The sequence below is a fragment of the Eutrigla gurnardus genome (assembly GCF_963514095.1).
Source record: "Eutrigla gurnardus genome assembly, chromosome: 16".
Lineage (NCBI taxonomy): Eukaryota > Metazoa > Chordata > Actinopteri > Perciformes > Triglidae > Eutrigla > Eutrigla gurnardus.
The window spans coordinates 11098647-11114362 of NC_139927.1; the positions used below are offsets into that span (position 1 = coordinate 11098647).

General features: G+C 44.3%; 1 protein-coding gene across 1 annotated transcript; it reads left to right on the forward strand.

The window, feature by feature from the left end:
- The first annotated feature begins 76 nt into the window (after positions 1 to 76).
- Positions 77 to 4722, forward strand: LOC311026781 (uncharacterized protein). Its single transcript, XM_084030480.1, has 20 exons — positions 77 to 189; positions 281 to 376; positions 449 to 573; positions 813 to 956; positions 1049 to 1144; positions 1232 to 1396; positions 1467 to 1563; positions 1637 to 1854; positions 1937 to 2093; positions 2174 to 2382; positions 2469 to 2586; positions 2788 to 2987; positions 3059 to 3173; positions 3252 to 3421; positions 3502 to 3611; positions 3695 to 3825; positions 3907 to 4096; positions 4196 to 4337; positions 4421 to 4550; positions 4625 to 4722. Exons 1-20 carry the CDS (start codon positions 132 to 134, stop codon positions 4705 to 4707), a joined length of 2754 nt encoding a protein of 917 aa, XP_083886606.1. The 5' UTR covers positions 77 to 131; the 3' UTR covers positions 4708 to 4722.
- Positions 4723 to 15716: the final 10994 nt, after the last annotated feature.

The following is a 15716-nucleotide window of genomic DNA, read 5'->3' on the forward strand; positions in this document are numbered from 1 at the left end:
TTGACTGCTCTTGGACTGCAACATGCGAAGACTTGGATATATGTAAGTATATTTTCTTGTTGTTCTTTTATTTTTCTGTGAGTTGCACGGTTTAATGTCCTCTTGTTTGTTGTAGTTTGTTATGGAGCTTGATGGCTGGAGTAATCTTGGGTCAAGTAAGGCCAAATAAGAAGCTCTATTCGCAGTCAAGTAAGTCTTCATTCTCACAAAATGTATCACTTTCTGTCTTTTAAAAAGTAGTTTATTCTTGAGCCTTTTTTTTTCTCTTTTCTGTTAACAGGCAGTGGATTAAAGTCGGATTGTGTGGGTAATCTAATGAGGCTATCCTTGGACAAGGCTCTAGCAGTGGGGAATGAGCTTGAAGTGGAGGCCATCAGTAAGTATTAAACTCCATCTACTATTCATTCACTTGGATTCCTGTTCTCCTGACATTTGTCTTCTCTCCCAGATGGCACTGCACACATTGCCTTAACGCCCAGCTTGGCTGCGCAGTGTGGCTACAGCATGGAGTCTGACCCGTGGGGCAACACCAGAATCTACACCTCTCTGCTGGGCTGCTATGTGGACAACAGAGTATGTTTTAAGCAGTTTGTATTTGATGCTAGTTTACTGAAGTTCTCCGATGAGGAAGCATTTAATTTGGACCACAACCTAATTTATGCACTTTTTTCTTTCCCTAAACCTTGATTCAAACATCCCATGTTTTGTGCAGTAGCCTGCTTTCCCTTCATTAAGAAGAGGAAAAATATAAATTATGCCATCGATCTGCCAGTGTTCTTACTCCAATTGTTCCCTTTTTTTTGTTTTTATAGGCAGACTCAACATTTAATGTTGGCTTGAGGCTCCGACTGTATGGCCACAGTCCATCCGATGTGGTTAGCCATGATGTGACGCAGACTTGCAGCTACACCCAGTGGGCCTCTCGAGAGATTCTCTGCGACAGAAACTACATGGAAGTATGTCCCTTTACATTGCTGGCTTCACAATCTAGTGAGCCTTCAACTATAAAGCCACAACTTCTTTTTTTTCTTTTTTTTTTTAAATAAAGGTATCGGCCCACATGGACAAACCTGTGGCAGCAACTGAAGCTAAGGGGCAGACTCAGGATGCCAAGGCTGACTCTCAGATCAACACCATTCCCGAGGTTTAAAAAAAATCAACACTTTATTTCACCCTGCACCATTTGGTGTCTTGCTAGATTTTAAAACTTCATCCCTCCCCTTCCACATAGGCCTCTGGAGCAGCACATGGTATCTGGAAGATGACATTTCACACTCCTGAACCAGTAGCAATGGCGCTAAGGGAGGCTGAAGCAGCCGGCTACGGTGCCATGGCTACCTCGACCCGTCTGGTTATGCGAAGCCCGTACAACACAGCTGAGACTTACTCTGAGGATGTAAGTGTCACACCCGTCTCTGGTCATTTAGTTCCCCTCGTTCTTGTAAATGACACTAACTGTCTTTTAGGTGGGTGGAGTCCCCATGGAGGTTTTCAAGATGAGTGCTTACTACAAGGCTCCGCATGGCCTGAGTGTCGTGAACTTGGCAGCTGCTTGTCCCACAGGTGAGTCTCGAGCCCTCGATGGATTTCAGTTAACCGTACGCTGTTGCATCAACGGTTGCTTTATCATTAACAGGTGGCGTCCTCTTCGCCGACGATGTCATCTCTTGGCACGTTCCTCGCCGTGTGACACCTCTGGTAGACGGAAACATTCAAACTCTAGAAATGCACATGGGCATCAATGGGCAGCGGCTGGATCGGTCTCAGATGGCCGCACGGGGGTACACGCTGTCCATCACAGACTTCCACATAGTCATCGAGATCCCAGTGGGCTCGCCTGATGGCTACTACAAGGTTGGGGGAAGTCTCCGAATTAGAAATGCAAGAGTCACGAGGCCATTTGCATGTTTTATTAAAATGTCATGAATAATTGCAGAGCCATGCCCCAGATTACCAGTACCACATCACCTACATCGTGGAGCCAATGCTTGAGGTGCTGTGGAGAGCCGAAGACACCCAAGAGGATACCAGATACAAAGTTTTGTTCCCCATTACCACCCCTCTAATGCCACAGCCGCCCCACGTCCAAGACGGTAAGTTGCAATGTCTGGCAGACTGTAGCAAATCAACCCTACAGAAGAGGGTTATGAACTCTGCTCTTCCTGTTCGTCAGGTACTGACCCAGAGGCCCGCGTCTTCTACGTTCACGTTGGGACTTTCCTTCATGATGTCCAGCTGAGAAACATCACCTTCTCCACCGGGGTCCTCACTGTTGAGGAAAGCAATGCCAGAGGCTACACTGTCCAGGAGCACGGCTACAACAATGGAACCAAGAGCATCTCTCTTCAAGTGCCCTTTGATGCGGATGTTGTCCTGAAACATGTTTGTGAAATCGTGGCTTCAAAGCATCACTCTGCCAGCTTGTTTGTGCTCTTTTTGACGAGTTTTCACTCTGTTTAAATCTGCAGAATCCTGACCGCTTGACTACCACTTACTTCCTCCCTCTGGTCTTTGGGTTTATCGTCCTGCCTGAAGAGATGCCATTTGGCCACACGGTTGAGTTGCAGGCATCTCTGCAGGATGTTGGTGAGATCTCTTTGCTTTTGATTATCTAAAGCTTAGAATATAGGAGCAATGTGTAAATGTCTCAAAGGTATGTCATCTTGTTTTTCCTTGGACAAATTTACAGAAGCAAAATCTTAATTGACGGTGCATGACGGTTTTTGAATGTATGGGGTGCAGGGAAGCTACACTAAGATGGTAAATGCATTTTCCCTCTGCTTCCAGTGCTACCTACAATCACTGGCACCTGTGACCAGAACCAGTTTTACATCAGCGTGACATACGGCAGTCAAGGCAATGATTTCCAGGCCATGATTGGCTCTCAAGTGCTGACCCCAAAGATTGGCGAGGATTACCACTTCAGTGAAAACGGCACACACTGCAGCTTCATACTGCCATACACTGCCAAGGATGCAGCATTTGAGGTATAGCAGGAACCTACCATTAAAATCTCTAAGCTTCTGCACTGGATAACTATTTACCTTCTGCCCTGCAGCTGATAACCTCTGATTCAATCAGAGCCAGAGTTGACCTGCTTCTGCTGGATCCCAACAACAACTGGGTGCTTGCTGACCTCTACCTGGCATGCAACTTCCCCTTAACAACAACTGGTAAGACTTGACTGTGTACCATTTTTCTGCTGCTTGGCTCGGGACATCTTCCTCACCCGTTACCTCCCCTGCCTTCAGCATGCTACCCCAATGGAACGATGACCGCTCTGGCTGTGAAGGTGGAATCTCTGAAAAACCTCCTCCCAAGTATGCTGACTCTGAAGGACCAGTCCTGCAAGCCTGTGTTCAGCGACGATCGCTTTGCATATTTCACCTTCAGCGTTGACTCCTGTGGGACCACTAGAACAGTAAGTTATGGTTGCTTTGAATCCAGAAATGAAGGGATCTTGTTAATGGTATAATGCCGCTCATCTCTTTTTTTGTTAAGTTCTTTGACAACTACATGCTGTATGAAAATGAGATTGGCCTGTATTACGATGATGGAGTAGCGCCCAACAAAGGAGGTCCCTACACATCACCAGTTGATCCTGATTACAGGTAAGACTCGTCATCCAGTCTTGTATCCTGATGTACTGCTTGAGTTGCACTTTTTAATGTGTGGCTTTTTTTTCTTCTCTCAGGCAAACGGTTTCCTGCTATTATGTTGTCAATGAGACTCGGACTGTTGCATTCAGTGCAAAACAAAGACACTATGACCCCACGGCAGAGATTGGTTCAGGGCAGCTGCTGGTCCAAATGCAGCTATCCCAAGGTATTGACTTTTACCATTATGCCTTATCTTTGGCTTGACCAGCTGTTTAATGTGTATCTGATCAATGCTTTTCTCCTCCAGATTCATCATACAACACCTTCTACACGGAACAAGATTATCCAATTGTAAAATATCTGCTGCAGCCTCTGTATTTTGAGGTCTCTCTGCTGGACTCTCTTGATCCCCAACTGGAGCTCATTGTGGAAAACTGTTGGGCCACCCCTCATGAAGACAGGACATCTCTGCCCAGCTGGGACATCATTGTGGACAGGTAATGGGCAGCATTTTATCACCTTCCAGATTAAAATCCAATTTCATGCATCTCAAGACAGCCATAGTGTTTGTTTTTTTTTGTTTTTTTCTCTCCTAGTTGTGAGAATCCAGATGACCGTTATGCTACAATTTTCCATCTTGTTGTGAGCGACCGCACGATTTTGATCCCATCCCACGCAAAGCGCTTCTCTGTAAAGATGTTCACCTTCACTCAAGAGGAAGAGGTGCTGAAAGAAGAGGTAAAATGGACCTTGCAGCGTTCAATGAGTACTGGCCACAGCTTGCATGTAGCCTGGTCTAACAAATCCTTCTGTCCATCCAGATCTATGTCCACTGTGATGCAGTGATTTGTGACACGAACAGCCAAGTTGCTGGTTTGTGCAGTGGCCAGTGTGCGAAACCTACAGGCCTGCGTGACTCCAAGTTCCAAGGGATGAAAGGAGTAAAAAGGGGTAAGTGAAATCTGGACAAATGATTCACTGAACTAAATCAATGTGCTGCTAACAAACTTGTCTTGTGTTTCCAGAACGAAGAAGTGCAGACTCCACCAACAAGAAGCATATCTCCTTTGGGCCTATTCATGTACTACCTGGTCAAACTACTGAATAACATGTTTCAAACTACTAAATAAAAAAGTTTCTTAACATTTCTTGTCCTGAATCTTGTATTGAAAATTGTATCCAAGGTCTTTTTAATTTCACCCTGCATTACATGCAGTCATACTGTCACTGCAGTGACATACTTGAGGCCTGCAGTGGCATTCCTACTCCTTTGGCCAGATCCACAATAGGTGACTCTTGTGACCCTGCAAGAAGCTTTTTTTTTTTTTAAATTTTATCAGTAGTTCAGAGGATTAACATTGCTGATTCCCTGCAGGGGCTGTTGTAAACCATGTCCATTATTTAACCTGCATTGCCTTGAGCTGGACTAAAATATCAAATGCACATTGCCTTAATCTGTTGCCAGGGTTTGATCTGCCTCCAACCCAATAACTGTTAGTGGCAGTTTAACTGGTGCTCATAACTCATCTGGACTTCAGAAACTTGATCCATCTACTTATCCTGTTAGGGTTGCAAGGGGGTGGAGCTTACAAATGGCTGTGTACAACTGTCACTGGGCCTTCTAGTGATGACCTGAGAATAATTGCAATAAGAGCAGTGTATCCAGAGTGACAGGATGTTCAAACGTTCTACATAGAGGTGTAAAGCAATTATCCTGCAATTGAGCCCAGTGCATGCTCTTATAGCAGCCCTTGATCTTAAGGCCTTGTGGATGTGATCAGTTTGTCTTGAGGTTTTACATATTACCATATCAAATGGAACAGGCTTGATGTCCAAAGACATGTCCACTTGTACAACTACACACTTGTAGTGCTGCAAATCAAATGTAAAATTTTATTTTAATGAATACAACTTTTTTTTGTCTCACAATCTGTACAACATGACACTGGAGGGGAAAAACTATTTATACAAAGTGGCCACTTAACACAAACTTTCTATTTGTTTGTAGGTTTATGGCTGTTAAGTGATAAGTATATGAACACCCAAACTTTACACCCACACGTGAGTGTTGACCACCTCATTCAAAAAGCACGGGCATCAACCACGTGGAGTCGGTACTGTAGCTGCAAATTGGCTACAAAGCCTTTGTCCAACCAGTGCACCAAATTAGGGGGATGTAGCCTATATGAGATTGTGCACGACACACATCTGTGTTGGAAACACAGATAAGTGTTTCATTGAGTTATACACATTAAGTCAGGCAGTAGTTGTCTGCGAGCCAACTGTCTCTACTTTGCTGCAGTTACGTTGCTCGCTTTCTAAGGATGAGCTCCATAAACACTCAGTAATATCTAATAACTCTCTCATGGAGATGAATTGAGCTCATTGAACTCATTCAGAACAGCTGCTCTGGAACCGAAAAATGAGTTGCCCATCTCAGAGTTGGTCGACTCAGAGTTCAGGGTTCAGAGCTTGTTGAGCCTGCTTTCTGGAATACACCCGTTATTTTTCTCCGGCAGGTCATGGGTGTGGCTGTGGTAGGGGGCGTGGCTGTGGATGTGGTAGGGGGCGGGTCTGTGGTAGGGGGTGTGGCTGTGGAAGTGGTAGGGGCGTGGCTGTAGATGTGATAGGGGGCGTGGTAGGGGCGTGGCTGTGGATGTGGTACTAGAATAATGGACGACCAAAAGGCGCACCGTCCACTTCTCCCCATGTTGTTGGTTTTATAAACAGCTGGTTCACTGCCCGGCTTCAGTTCCAGCAGCTCCTCCTTCCTGTTTGACCGTTTGCTGTATTTACATTTCATTTGTGGTTTTAGTTTAGTTTTTGTCAAACATTTGTAACATGATTGAAATAAATAAAAATATCATTAATTATCACTGTCCACGCATTTAGCAACACAATTACAATTACAATGTCCGCATGAAAGTAATTGTTAAATATGTAAATGCGCATATCGTTTGTTTTCATGAACGCCGAGGTGTGCGGCACTTTAAAAGTTGCTCTCGCAAAGAATTGTGGGTCGGCGTGATCTCCTTTCCTTTTGCATAGGAAGGTCCGTTGCATCCTATGCTAAAGAAGCTCTGAAAGGAAGCATTGGAGGTCCTTTCCTTTGCATTTAGAGAATTCTAACGGCTCTTATCATGGTCATATTTACTTCTGGGTCACTTCTTCAGTTAGGAACCTTCCTAAGCAAAAAATTAGGTCCTACCTCGTATTCCTAACTCCTATTCCTTGGCCTCTGGGGAAAACCTCACAGGGTTGAGGAAGGCGATAGGAGAACTCAAAAGAATTTAGGAAAAGACGACCGTGGTGCTCAGAGAATCCAACCAGACTTTCACTAAGTTATTATAATGCCCCACTGATGATTGACAGCTGATGATCCGGTGATTGACTGCGTCTGCACTGGAGAAACTACAATGACAGACTACAAAAAGCGCATCGTCCACTTTTCCACATGTTGTTGGTTTTATAAACAGCTGGTTCACTGACTGGCTTCAGGTCCAGCAGCTCCTCCTTCCTGCTTGATTGTTGCTGTATTTACATTTCATTTGTGGTTTTAGTTTAGTTTCTGTCAAACATTTGTAACATGATTTAAAAAAAAAAAAAAAATACCATTCAATTATTATCACTGTCCACACATTTATCAACACAATTCCAATTACTATGTCTGCATGGAAGTAATTGTTGAATATTGAATATTCATGTTTTCATGAACGGCCAAGGTGTGCGGCACTTTAAATGTTGCTCTTGCAAAGAATTGTGGGTCGGCGTAATCTCCTTTCCTTTCATATAGGAAGGTCCGTTGCATCCTATGCTAAAGGAGATCTGAAAGGAAACATTGGAGCTCCTTTCCTTTGCATTTAGAGAATCCAAACGGCTCTTATCATGGCGGCCACTTGTTTACTTCCGGGTAATTTCTTCAGTTAGGAAACTTCCTAAGCAAAATAGACTATTCAACTGCAACCCTGGTCTTCCCTCCACCGCGTTGCCAGATAACCGTCTTCTTCAGTAGGGCTCTGTGTGGTTTCTTCCAGTGATTTCTTGACACTTATTTTCTAGTGTTTTTCTATATTATATGACTTTATTAGTATTTATTTGCGTTTTTCTCCGTGTGCTCAGATCTCCCGGTTGCCTTGCTACATTGCCAGTTGCTGTGTTTTGACGGTGTAATGAAAATCAAATGGAACAGGCATTCACATGTACAGCTACGTATTCTCAGTCTTTAACATCCGTCGTAACTACAATAACAGATGCATTCAGCTGAAAGTTGCTGGTTAACAGTCGCTTGATAAACTGAAACACTGGCTACCATCTGGTTCCCAAGACTCAGCTACCAACACCAAGTCATAGACACTAAAAATCCTGTTCAATTTTGCATTGCATCCATAGTTAGCCCATTTTGATGTCAACGCGTGTCTTTGGCGAGTCATGTAAAAAGCAGCGATTGCTCATCCACCTGCCATAGACAGGGAATCATGGTGGCGACGTAGTCGATACGAGAGTCACTGGTGAACAGCAATTAGGATCACAGAGGCCACAGTTTTTCCAACCGCTCGTTTGCATGTTCGTCTGGAATCAGGAAATTGTCATTCAATAAAGCACACCTTCCTTAATGTTTAAGAGTCCAAACTAAACTCCACAAACTTGAAACATTGCGACTTTGCAACATGAAAGTCAAATTCAGCTAGCCGTCTATTGCAGAGATTCCTTGAGTAACCAAATGCAGAATGGATTTCAGCCAGGATACAGTTGAAATCTAATCTACATTAAATATATTTAAACTGTAACGTGGTTGACTTATAGCTCCAAAGTTACCAAGACACCGTCATGTCCTTTTGTTATTCATTTACATCAGTTAATCCCTCACCATTTGTTCAAATTAGTTTAGAATAATGCTCAGGTGTTCTCCAACTAATGCAACAGAGCACATTTAACACAACTTAAGTTGGACTTCATTCCAATAGGAAAGGTAATCCACAGGGTAATATTGCCAAGAAAACCATGCATGCGTTAAATTTTAAAATATTTTATTAGGATTTTGTTAGTTTATGCGTATGGGCCCAGATGAAACATGTTTAAAGCCGAGGCCATCCAACATGGCTTGTTTTAGACCTGTGGAAGAAAAAAAAACAAAATTGTCAGATTGTTTTAAAGTGACTAAGACAAACAGATTTCAGACTTTGTCCTATCTTATCTGAGGCAACAAGTGGAAAATTACTAGTGTGTTAGTGTAGGCTATGACACGAAGAAGTCATACCTTTCATCCTGTCCTGGTTCGAACACTGCCCATTACAAGCGCTACCCACTGGATTTCTGGCATCACAGACCACAACGTCACAGTGGACAAAGACCTACAAGATATGAACAGATTTAGGACTTTGGCCATTTATAGCATACATGGGGCTTAAAAATTCGAATTACCTGTTGACTCAAGTTATCCTTGTCTTTGGCAAAGGCAAACATCGGGACCTCAAAGCGCTTGAAATTAGAAGGATGCTGAACTCTGTCATTGGGAAAAACGGGATGGAAGACTGCCTGGTTTGGGTCCTTTGGGTTTGCACAGCTAAGGAAAAAGAGGAAATACACAGTACATGTTTAAATATGTGCCAATGAGCAGATATTTCAAAATTGGGATGTACAAGCAGAATGAGGACCTGCTCGTTGAAAACCAAGTTCCAAGCATAAAGCCCGTGTTTGTATGTGGGCAAACTGTCCCAGCAAGCCAAGAGTGGCAAGTTACCCGTTCTTGATGAGGTCCCATTTGGGAAGGGACATCTTGTCATCCAGCGTCGCCCAGCAGTTCACCAGCTCCAGGGAAACGGCCGGGTTCCAAGACTTCAACAGTTCCACCTCGAAATAAAGCGGCTGTTGGAGGGGCATGTCGATGGGACCATCTTCCACGCCGTGAAACGTGCTGTACGAGTCGTCTAAGTGAAGGATGGACATGATCATCGTGAGTCAGACAAAAAAAAACCTTCAGGTGTAGAATACGACTAAGTGGCAAATGGACAGTTTTAGTAAGTCAATGTGGTCATTAAGAGAATTGGATTTCAAGATTCCCCTTGAACAGTCAGAAATCCAATTACTTTGAACGAGACAATTAGCCCAAGATCAATTTGCGAGATTGCCTCCTGTTTTAGAGGAACTAGCAGTTACCTTTTGAAAACTAGTAACTAGAAACCCAATCCATGTCCTAATGCATTGCCTATGGTTCTTCAAAAAGCGTACCTTTAGAGAGTCTCATTGCAACTTGCAGCTCGCCTCTTGCAGTTTCAGCATACGGTTCACTCCTGCGAGGTCTGGTGTTGAAGGCCACAGCACGGTGTGTGTCGATGTCAAAATAACAAGAAACCTTCAGCCTGAATAGATTGAAAAAAACCATGAGATAAATTGGTCAATGTATTGGTAGAAATCAGTCTGCAGATCTAGGTGGACATTCATGTGCCTTTAGGGCTGCAAATAACCATTTTTAATCATTAAAAATTGGTTGCCATGGTCACAATTTATAGTTCTGGTCTATAAAAATGTCATGAAAAGGTGAAAGTTTTAATCCATCTACAGCAATTTAGCTCACATTACAGAAGAGACACTTACTCATACGCCGCCTCGTCAGACTTCAAATTCTTTTCCAGTTCGTCCGGCAGAGAGATTTCGTTTTCATACATCATCATATTTGGCAAAAACTAAAAGAAAATATATAAAAGCTTAATGTTTCAGATAAATTTTAGTGTTAACAGTCTGCAACCAGTGAAATGTTCAGCAGCATGTTACCTTTCTGGTCGTCCCACAGGAGTTTGCAGTGAAGACAAAATAAGCATAGTGGTCATTGCTGAAGGCAGGACCACAGGTGGGGTCAGTGAGAGTGAGCTGACTGGGGTTCAGACTGGGAACAGACTCCAGTTTCATAGCTAGAGCAGTTATGGTTCCATTAGGGAAACACTCTGGGGGCGAAAAAACAAAAAGCTCAGAAAGATTTATGCGTTTTTCAGCAATTTGTCCGACATGAGGAGCATTTTCTCACCAGTCAATGTTGTAAAGGAATTACAAGCCACAGAGTAGTCTTCGATAATTTTGTTGGTCTCCGGATTCCTCAGAGCCACATCGAGTCTGGTCCTGAGGGATGACGCCTCAACAGCCTGAGAAACACAAGTTTAAACATCAGCCGAGAAATCTCTGCAGATTTATTACTTTGGTTAACATTAAATACGAGTGTACCTCAATCACAACATCAGTGGAAGAAATTGGTACTGTAAAACTGAAGTGCGTTCCATTTTCTAGGAGGCCGTACTGCTGAGCCAGGTCAGGAGTCATGAGCTGCCGTCCCACTATTGTCTGAAAGTTGGAGCCGTGGGTCCCGTATTTCACCAGGATATGGAAGTTTTGATCATCACACCCACCAGTGACAGAGGGAGGAACTGCACAGGAAGGGGGGGAAATGTATATAAATTTTGCAGCTTTTGTAAATGAATGAAGCCATCATATCCACAAGTACAGACCTATGTTGACCAGTTTAGCTTCAAGATAAGCGGTGAGAGAAAATGGAGCGAACTCTGGCAGGACCAGCAAGCCAAAGGTCAGCTGAAGAGAGTAGACTGCATATCCAATGTCTCCCTGTTGGGAAATAAACAGATTAGTCCTCTAACCATATTTTTTTGCATTTTATTTCCCAGAGTCGAGTAAAGCTCACCGTTTGTTGTACGACACGATCCGTGAAGGGCACGGCAAGTGTAAAGACCTTTGAGCTGCTGTTGGGGGCGATGTGCTCCTGGATGTTAAAGCCCCTGACAATGCAGTCCTCCACAGACAAAACCTCAGAGGGGAAGGTGATGTTCACAAGTGCCACATCTGAGGCGAAAGGCCCAAACTGCACCTTAAACATCTTCTCCCCAGGAACAGTGTCTGTGGGGTAAAAAACACAAGCGGGGAATGAGGGCAATATATTCAAAAGTCACAGAGAACCAAGATAAGACTCACTGTCATTAAGTTGCAGAGGTCGAGACAGTAGCGGCGTCGTGATGGGGAGGAGGACTTTGTATCTCGTGTCCTCGTGAGCGGCCTCTTCGGTCCAGAGCAGCTCGAGCATCGGCTCGATTGTATAAGTAGTTAAGTACTTGCCATCCTGAACATGACTCTGCAAAAATGCAAAGAGAACCAAACATCCTCAGTAAGAAAAGTGGAAATTCATTCTCGCATCCAAAAATGATTAAATGGGTATATTTCCTATAAAATGGCTCTACAACCCCCCAAAGTAGTCTTAACTGTCTCAAAAGCCTGAAAACAGCTGCAAGATGGGATCATTTACACAGTTCTCCACCATCATAGCACACATTTGAGCAGCGTTATTTTTTTTCTCTTTTAAATGCATTTGCAGCACGCTGAAGCTGGCCTTTAAACCCTTTAAACTAGGGAAAGGTGGACATAGTTGCATGCATGAAAATACAAAATGTCCTACAAAGCTGACCTTAAAGTAGCCACCAACAGCCCCAACGGGAATTTCAACAACGACATGTGCATCGTTGATGGTCAGGGAGTATTGTCTGGCAGCCATCTCGGCAACGTCGAGCCTCTGGCCGTCAACGCCCATGTGCACCTCCAGCAGTCTGAACTGGCCAGAGGAGATCAGGGGGTCGATGCGTTGCGGCAGGAACCAGCTGATGGAGTGTGGAGTGAAGTTAACGCTACCTGTACACAGTGGAAAACCCCATACAGCAGACATTTAATTGTCGAGGCAAGATAAAATACTGAAGACATGGCCTCGGTGGGCACCGTTGCCCTGCCCATTGTTCTCCAAACATTACCCTCCACTAGTGGGCAAGCAGCTCCTGCATCGATTCGAGTAGCCAGCCACTTCTTCTCAAATACAGTCACGGTTTGGAGCACAGTCATAGGAACACCAGCAACCTGAAAGGCGAGATGACAGAACATTGTTAAAGCCACTTAATGCATAGTGTTGTAACTGACCGATATGAGCAATTCAACATAATGGTAATAAAATAATGTATTCTGCTGTGCCAGCTGGATCTCAGACAAGGAATACATTTTTAAAAACGCAGTTCGACTAAATCAATACTGTTGGCAAGAAATGTAAGCAAGCAGCAACTTAAATAGTGAATTGCAGTCCACTTACAGTTTGGGTGAATGTTTCAGGTGAGCTCTTTGGGCTCCTCAGAACCAGCCTACTAGGTGTGTTTGAGATCCCATAACCTCTCCTCTGGGCCTCGGCCACCTCCATGATCTTCTCCTCGGGAGTGAAGAACACGAGCTTTGTGATTCTGAATCCAGTGTCCACGGGGCGTTTCTGGGGAGCAAATATTAAAAAAAAAAAAAAAGACATTAAAGAAATACGTGCATCTAAAAAATAAATAAATGCCCAATATCTTACCTCAGCATCTTGTCCAAGCTCAAATTTTGGACTTGAAGAGCCGGTCTGTTCAGGCAGGGCATAGTTATCTGGAGCTGCCCTTTCCACAGACACCTAGAAATGAGAGTCCTCCATGAGTGATGGTCAACCCCCCCCCCCATCCCATCAAATGTACCAGCCTTAATGCAGGATATAAAGCCACATATCATACAGACTAGGACATGAGTCCTGCTGCATTCACTTACCTCCATATAGTTGCGGTCACAGACAATTTCCCTGGAGGCCCAGGCAGCGTAGTGGCAGGTTTCAGTCACCTGGTACAGCTCATCTTCAGCCATCTGATTTCCATACAGGCGAAGATTTAAGGTGGTTGTGAACGTTTTATCGGCCTAGAAAAAAAAAAAAAGCCACACAGAAGACTTGAGACGACTACAACATTTAAAAATACAAAAATAAATGCTGCGATACAAAATCTTGTCCATTAACCATATTTTGAGCAAAACAGTTTTGAAGGGAGGCATAAATCATGGCGTTGCCCCCCTCATGCATCGTCATACTGAAGCCACACTGAGCAGCTGAACTGGGTGTCAGGATGATTGCAGAGTTATCTGGGGATGGAAAAGAGGAGGGTTAGATTCAAAAGTTAAGAAAAACAAATCAATGAATTCACAAATGTCGGCTTACTATTGACGACAGAAACTTCCAGAAGATTCCCTCCGAGCGGACCGACATCCACACGCATCACAGTGCCAAGGCATTTTGAGTTGATATCTGGGATTAAACATTTGGATTAGTAAACCATTTAGTACAATTAAAACATGGTTTCAAAAAGTGCACTTAAACTTACTTATAGAGGGCTTCTTTTGGGCCTCTGTGCTTGTAATTGCTATCAGGAGAATTAGCCACCTGAAAGAGATTTAAAGAAAAACAAATTAGTAGTAATAAAAACAAAAAGTAAATTTAAGTGAAAGCAATGGAGAGGAACAAATAAAACACAAACCCAAATCCAACTAAACCAGCCATGGCACAAAAGGTGGGGAAACTGCTGAGAGTAGAATCCCTAGTTCAGCAGCTTTTAATGAAGTTATTGTGGGAATAAACTCCACTGGCTCTGGACAAGAGGAAGGAGGATCCTTTTTAAACAAAAAAATCAACCACACACACACACACACACACACACACACACACACACACACACACACACACACACACACACACACACACACGCACACACACACACACACACAGGTGGATCCTATTACAGCCTGATTGGGATTGTGTGCGCCTGTGTCCTGTAATTTGGCCTATTGTGAGCCACATCATGCAATGCAGAGGTCGATTGACCCAATTAAAAGGTAATTAGACTTGCATGTATATGGCGCCTTACTTGTCTTTATACTTTACTGCTTAGTAATTGAATTAATGATTCAATGCTTATTAATTTCCTGTTGATCAACTAATGCTGCTCATTGCTTTGTTGCAGGGGCCGTCTACAATACAGGGCACAGCAACAACCTTTATGAACAAAACCACGCTGAAAAAGTGCACAAATGACAGAGATGTGTAAAAACGTTAGAAGTGAGACAGCCTACAACTCCCTTCATGGGTTTGGAGCTTCCAGGAATATGATAGCAGCATCTGGGAGATACGAATATTTCTTTTATAGCGGTAATAAAATGATGGATGGCATAGCTCAGCTAAGACATGGATGAAAAACAACATGTCACATTATTTCTTACATATTGTTAAACTGTTCGGTGCGGTGACAACCGATAGCAGCCTTTTCTGATCTGCTGCCACCATGAAGGTATGCTGGTATTTCCCCTCCGCTGCCAAATACACTGTTACTGCCTGCCGTGGCGGTGAACCTGCCAGCAGTGCTTTCTCACAGAGGATTAAAATGTCACAGTATGATTTTACTACTTCACTCCCTCCAGCTGCAGACAGGCACTGGTCAGCTGCCTTCGCTTTCACACAAATAGAACCGTTTGTAATTTTTTTTTTAACATTACACACTGTACCATCATATTATTAGTAAAATGCCAAAAAAAAACAACGTGTACAGTTTTACTACAGGGTGCTCCTACATCTGTGCAGCCTCTCCTCTCTTCCTCTCCTCTCCTCCTTTCCTCTCTTCTTCTCTCCTGTCCTGTTGTCTCCCCCTTTCCTCTCTTCCTCTCATATCCTCTCCTCTCTTCCTCTCTCCTCCCCTCCTATCCCCTCCTCCTCTCTCCTCTCCCCTCCCCTCTTCCTCTCCTCTCATATCCTCTCCTCTCCTCCCCTCCCCTCCTATCCCCTCTTCTTCTCTCCTCTCTTCTTCTCCTCTTCCTCTCCTCCTCTCCTCTCCTCTCCCCTCCTCTCTCCTCCCCCTCCTAACCCCTCCTCTCCTCTCCTCTCCTCTCCTCTCCTCTCCTCTCCTCTCCTCTGCCCTCTTCCTCTCCTCTTCCGCTCCTCTCCCCCCTCCTATCCTATCCCCTCCTCTCCTCTCTTCCTCTCCTCTCCCCTCCTATCCCCTCCTCTCCTCTCCTCTCCCCTCTTCCTCCCCTCTAACTCTCCTCTTCCCCTCCTCTCTCCTCCTCTCCTCTCCTCTCTCCTCCCCTCCCCTCCCCCCCCCCCCTCCTCTCCCCTCCTCTCCTCTCTCCTCCCCCCTCCTCTCCTCTCCTCCTCTCTCGCCCCTCCCTGTTCCCTGTAAAAGGGAACAAACTGCTGCCATGCTGCTGTCCCGCCTCCAGCTCTTCTTGTCCTGTCCGCGAAGC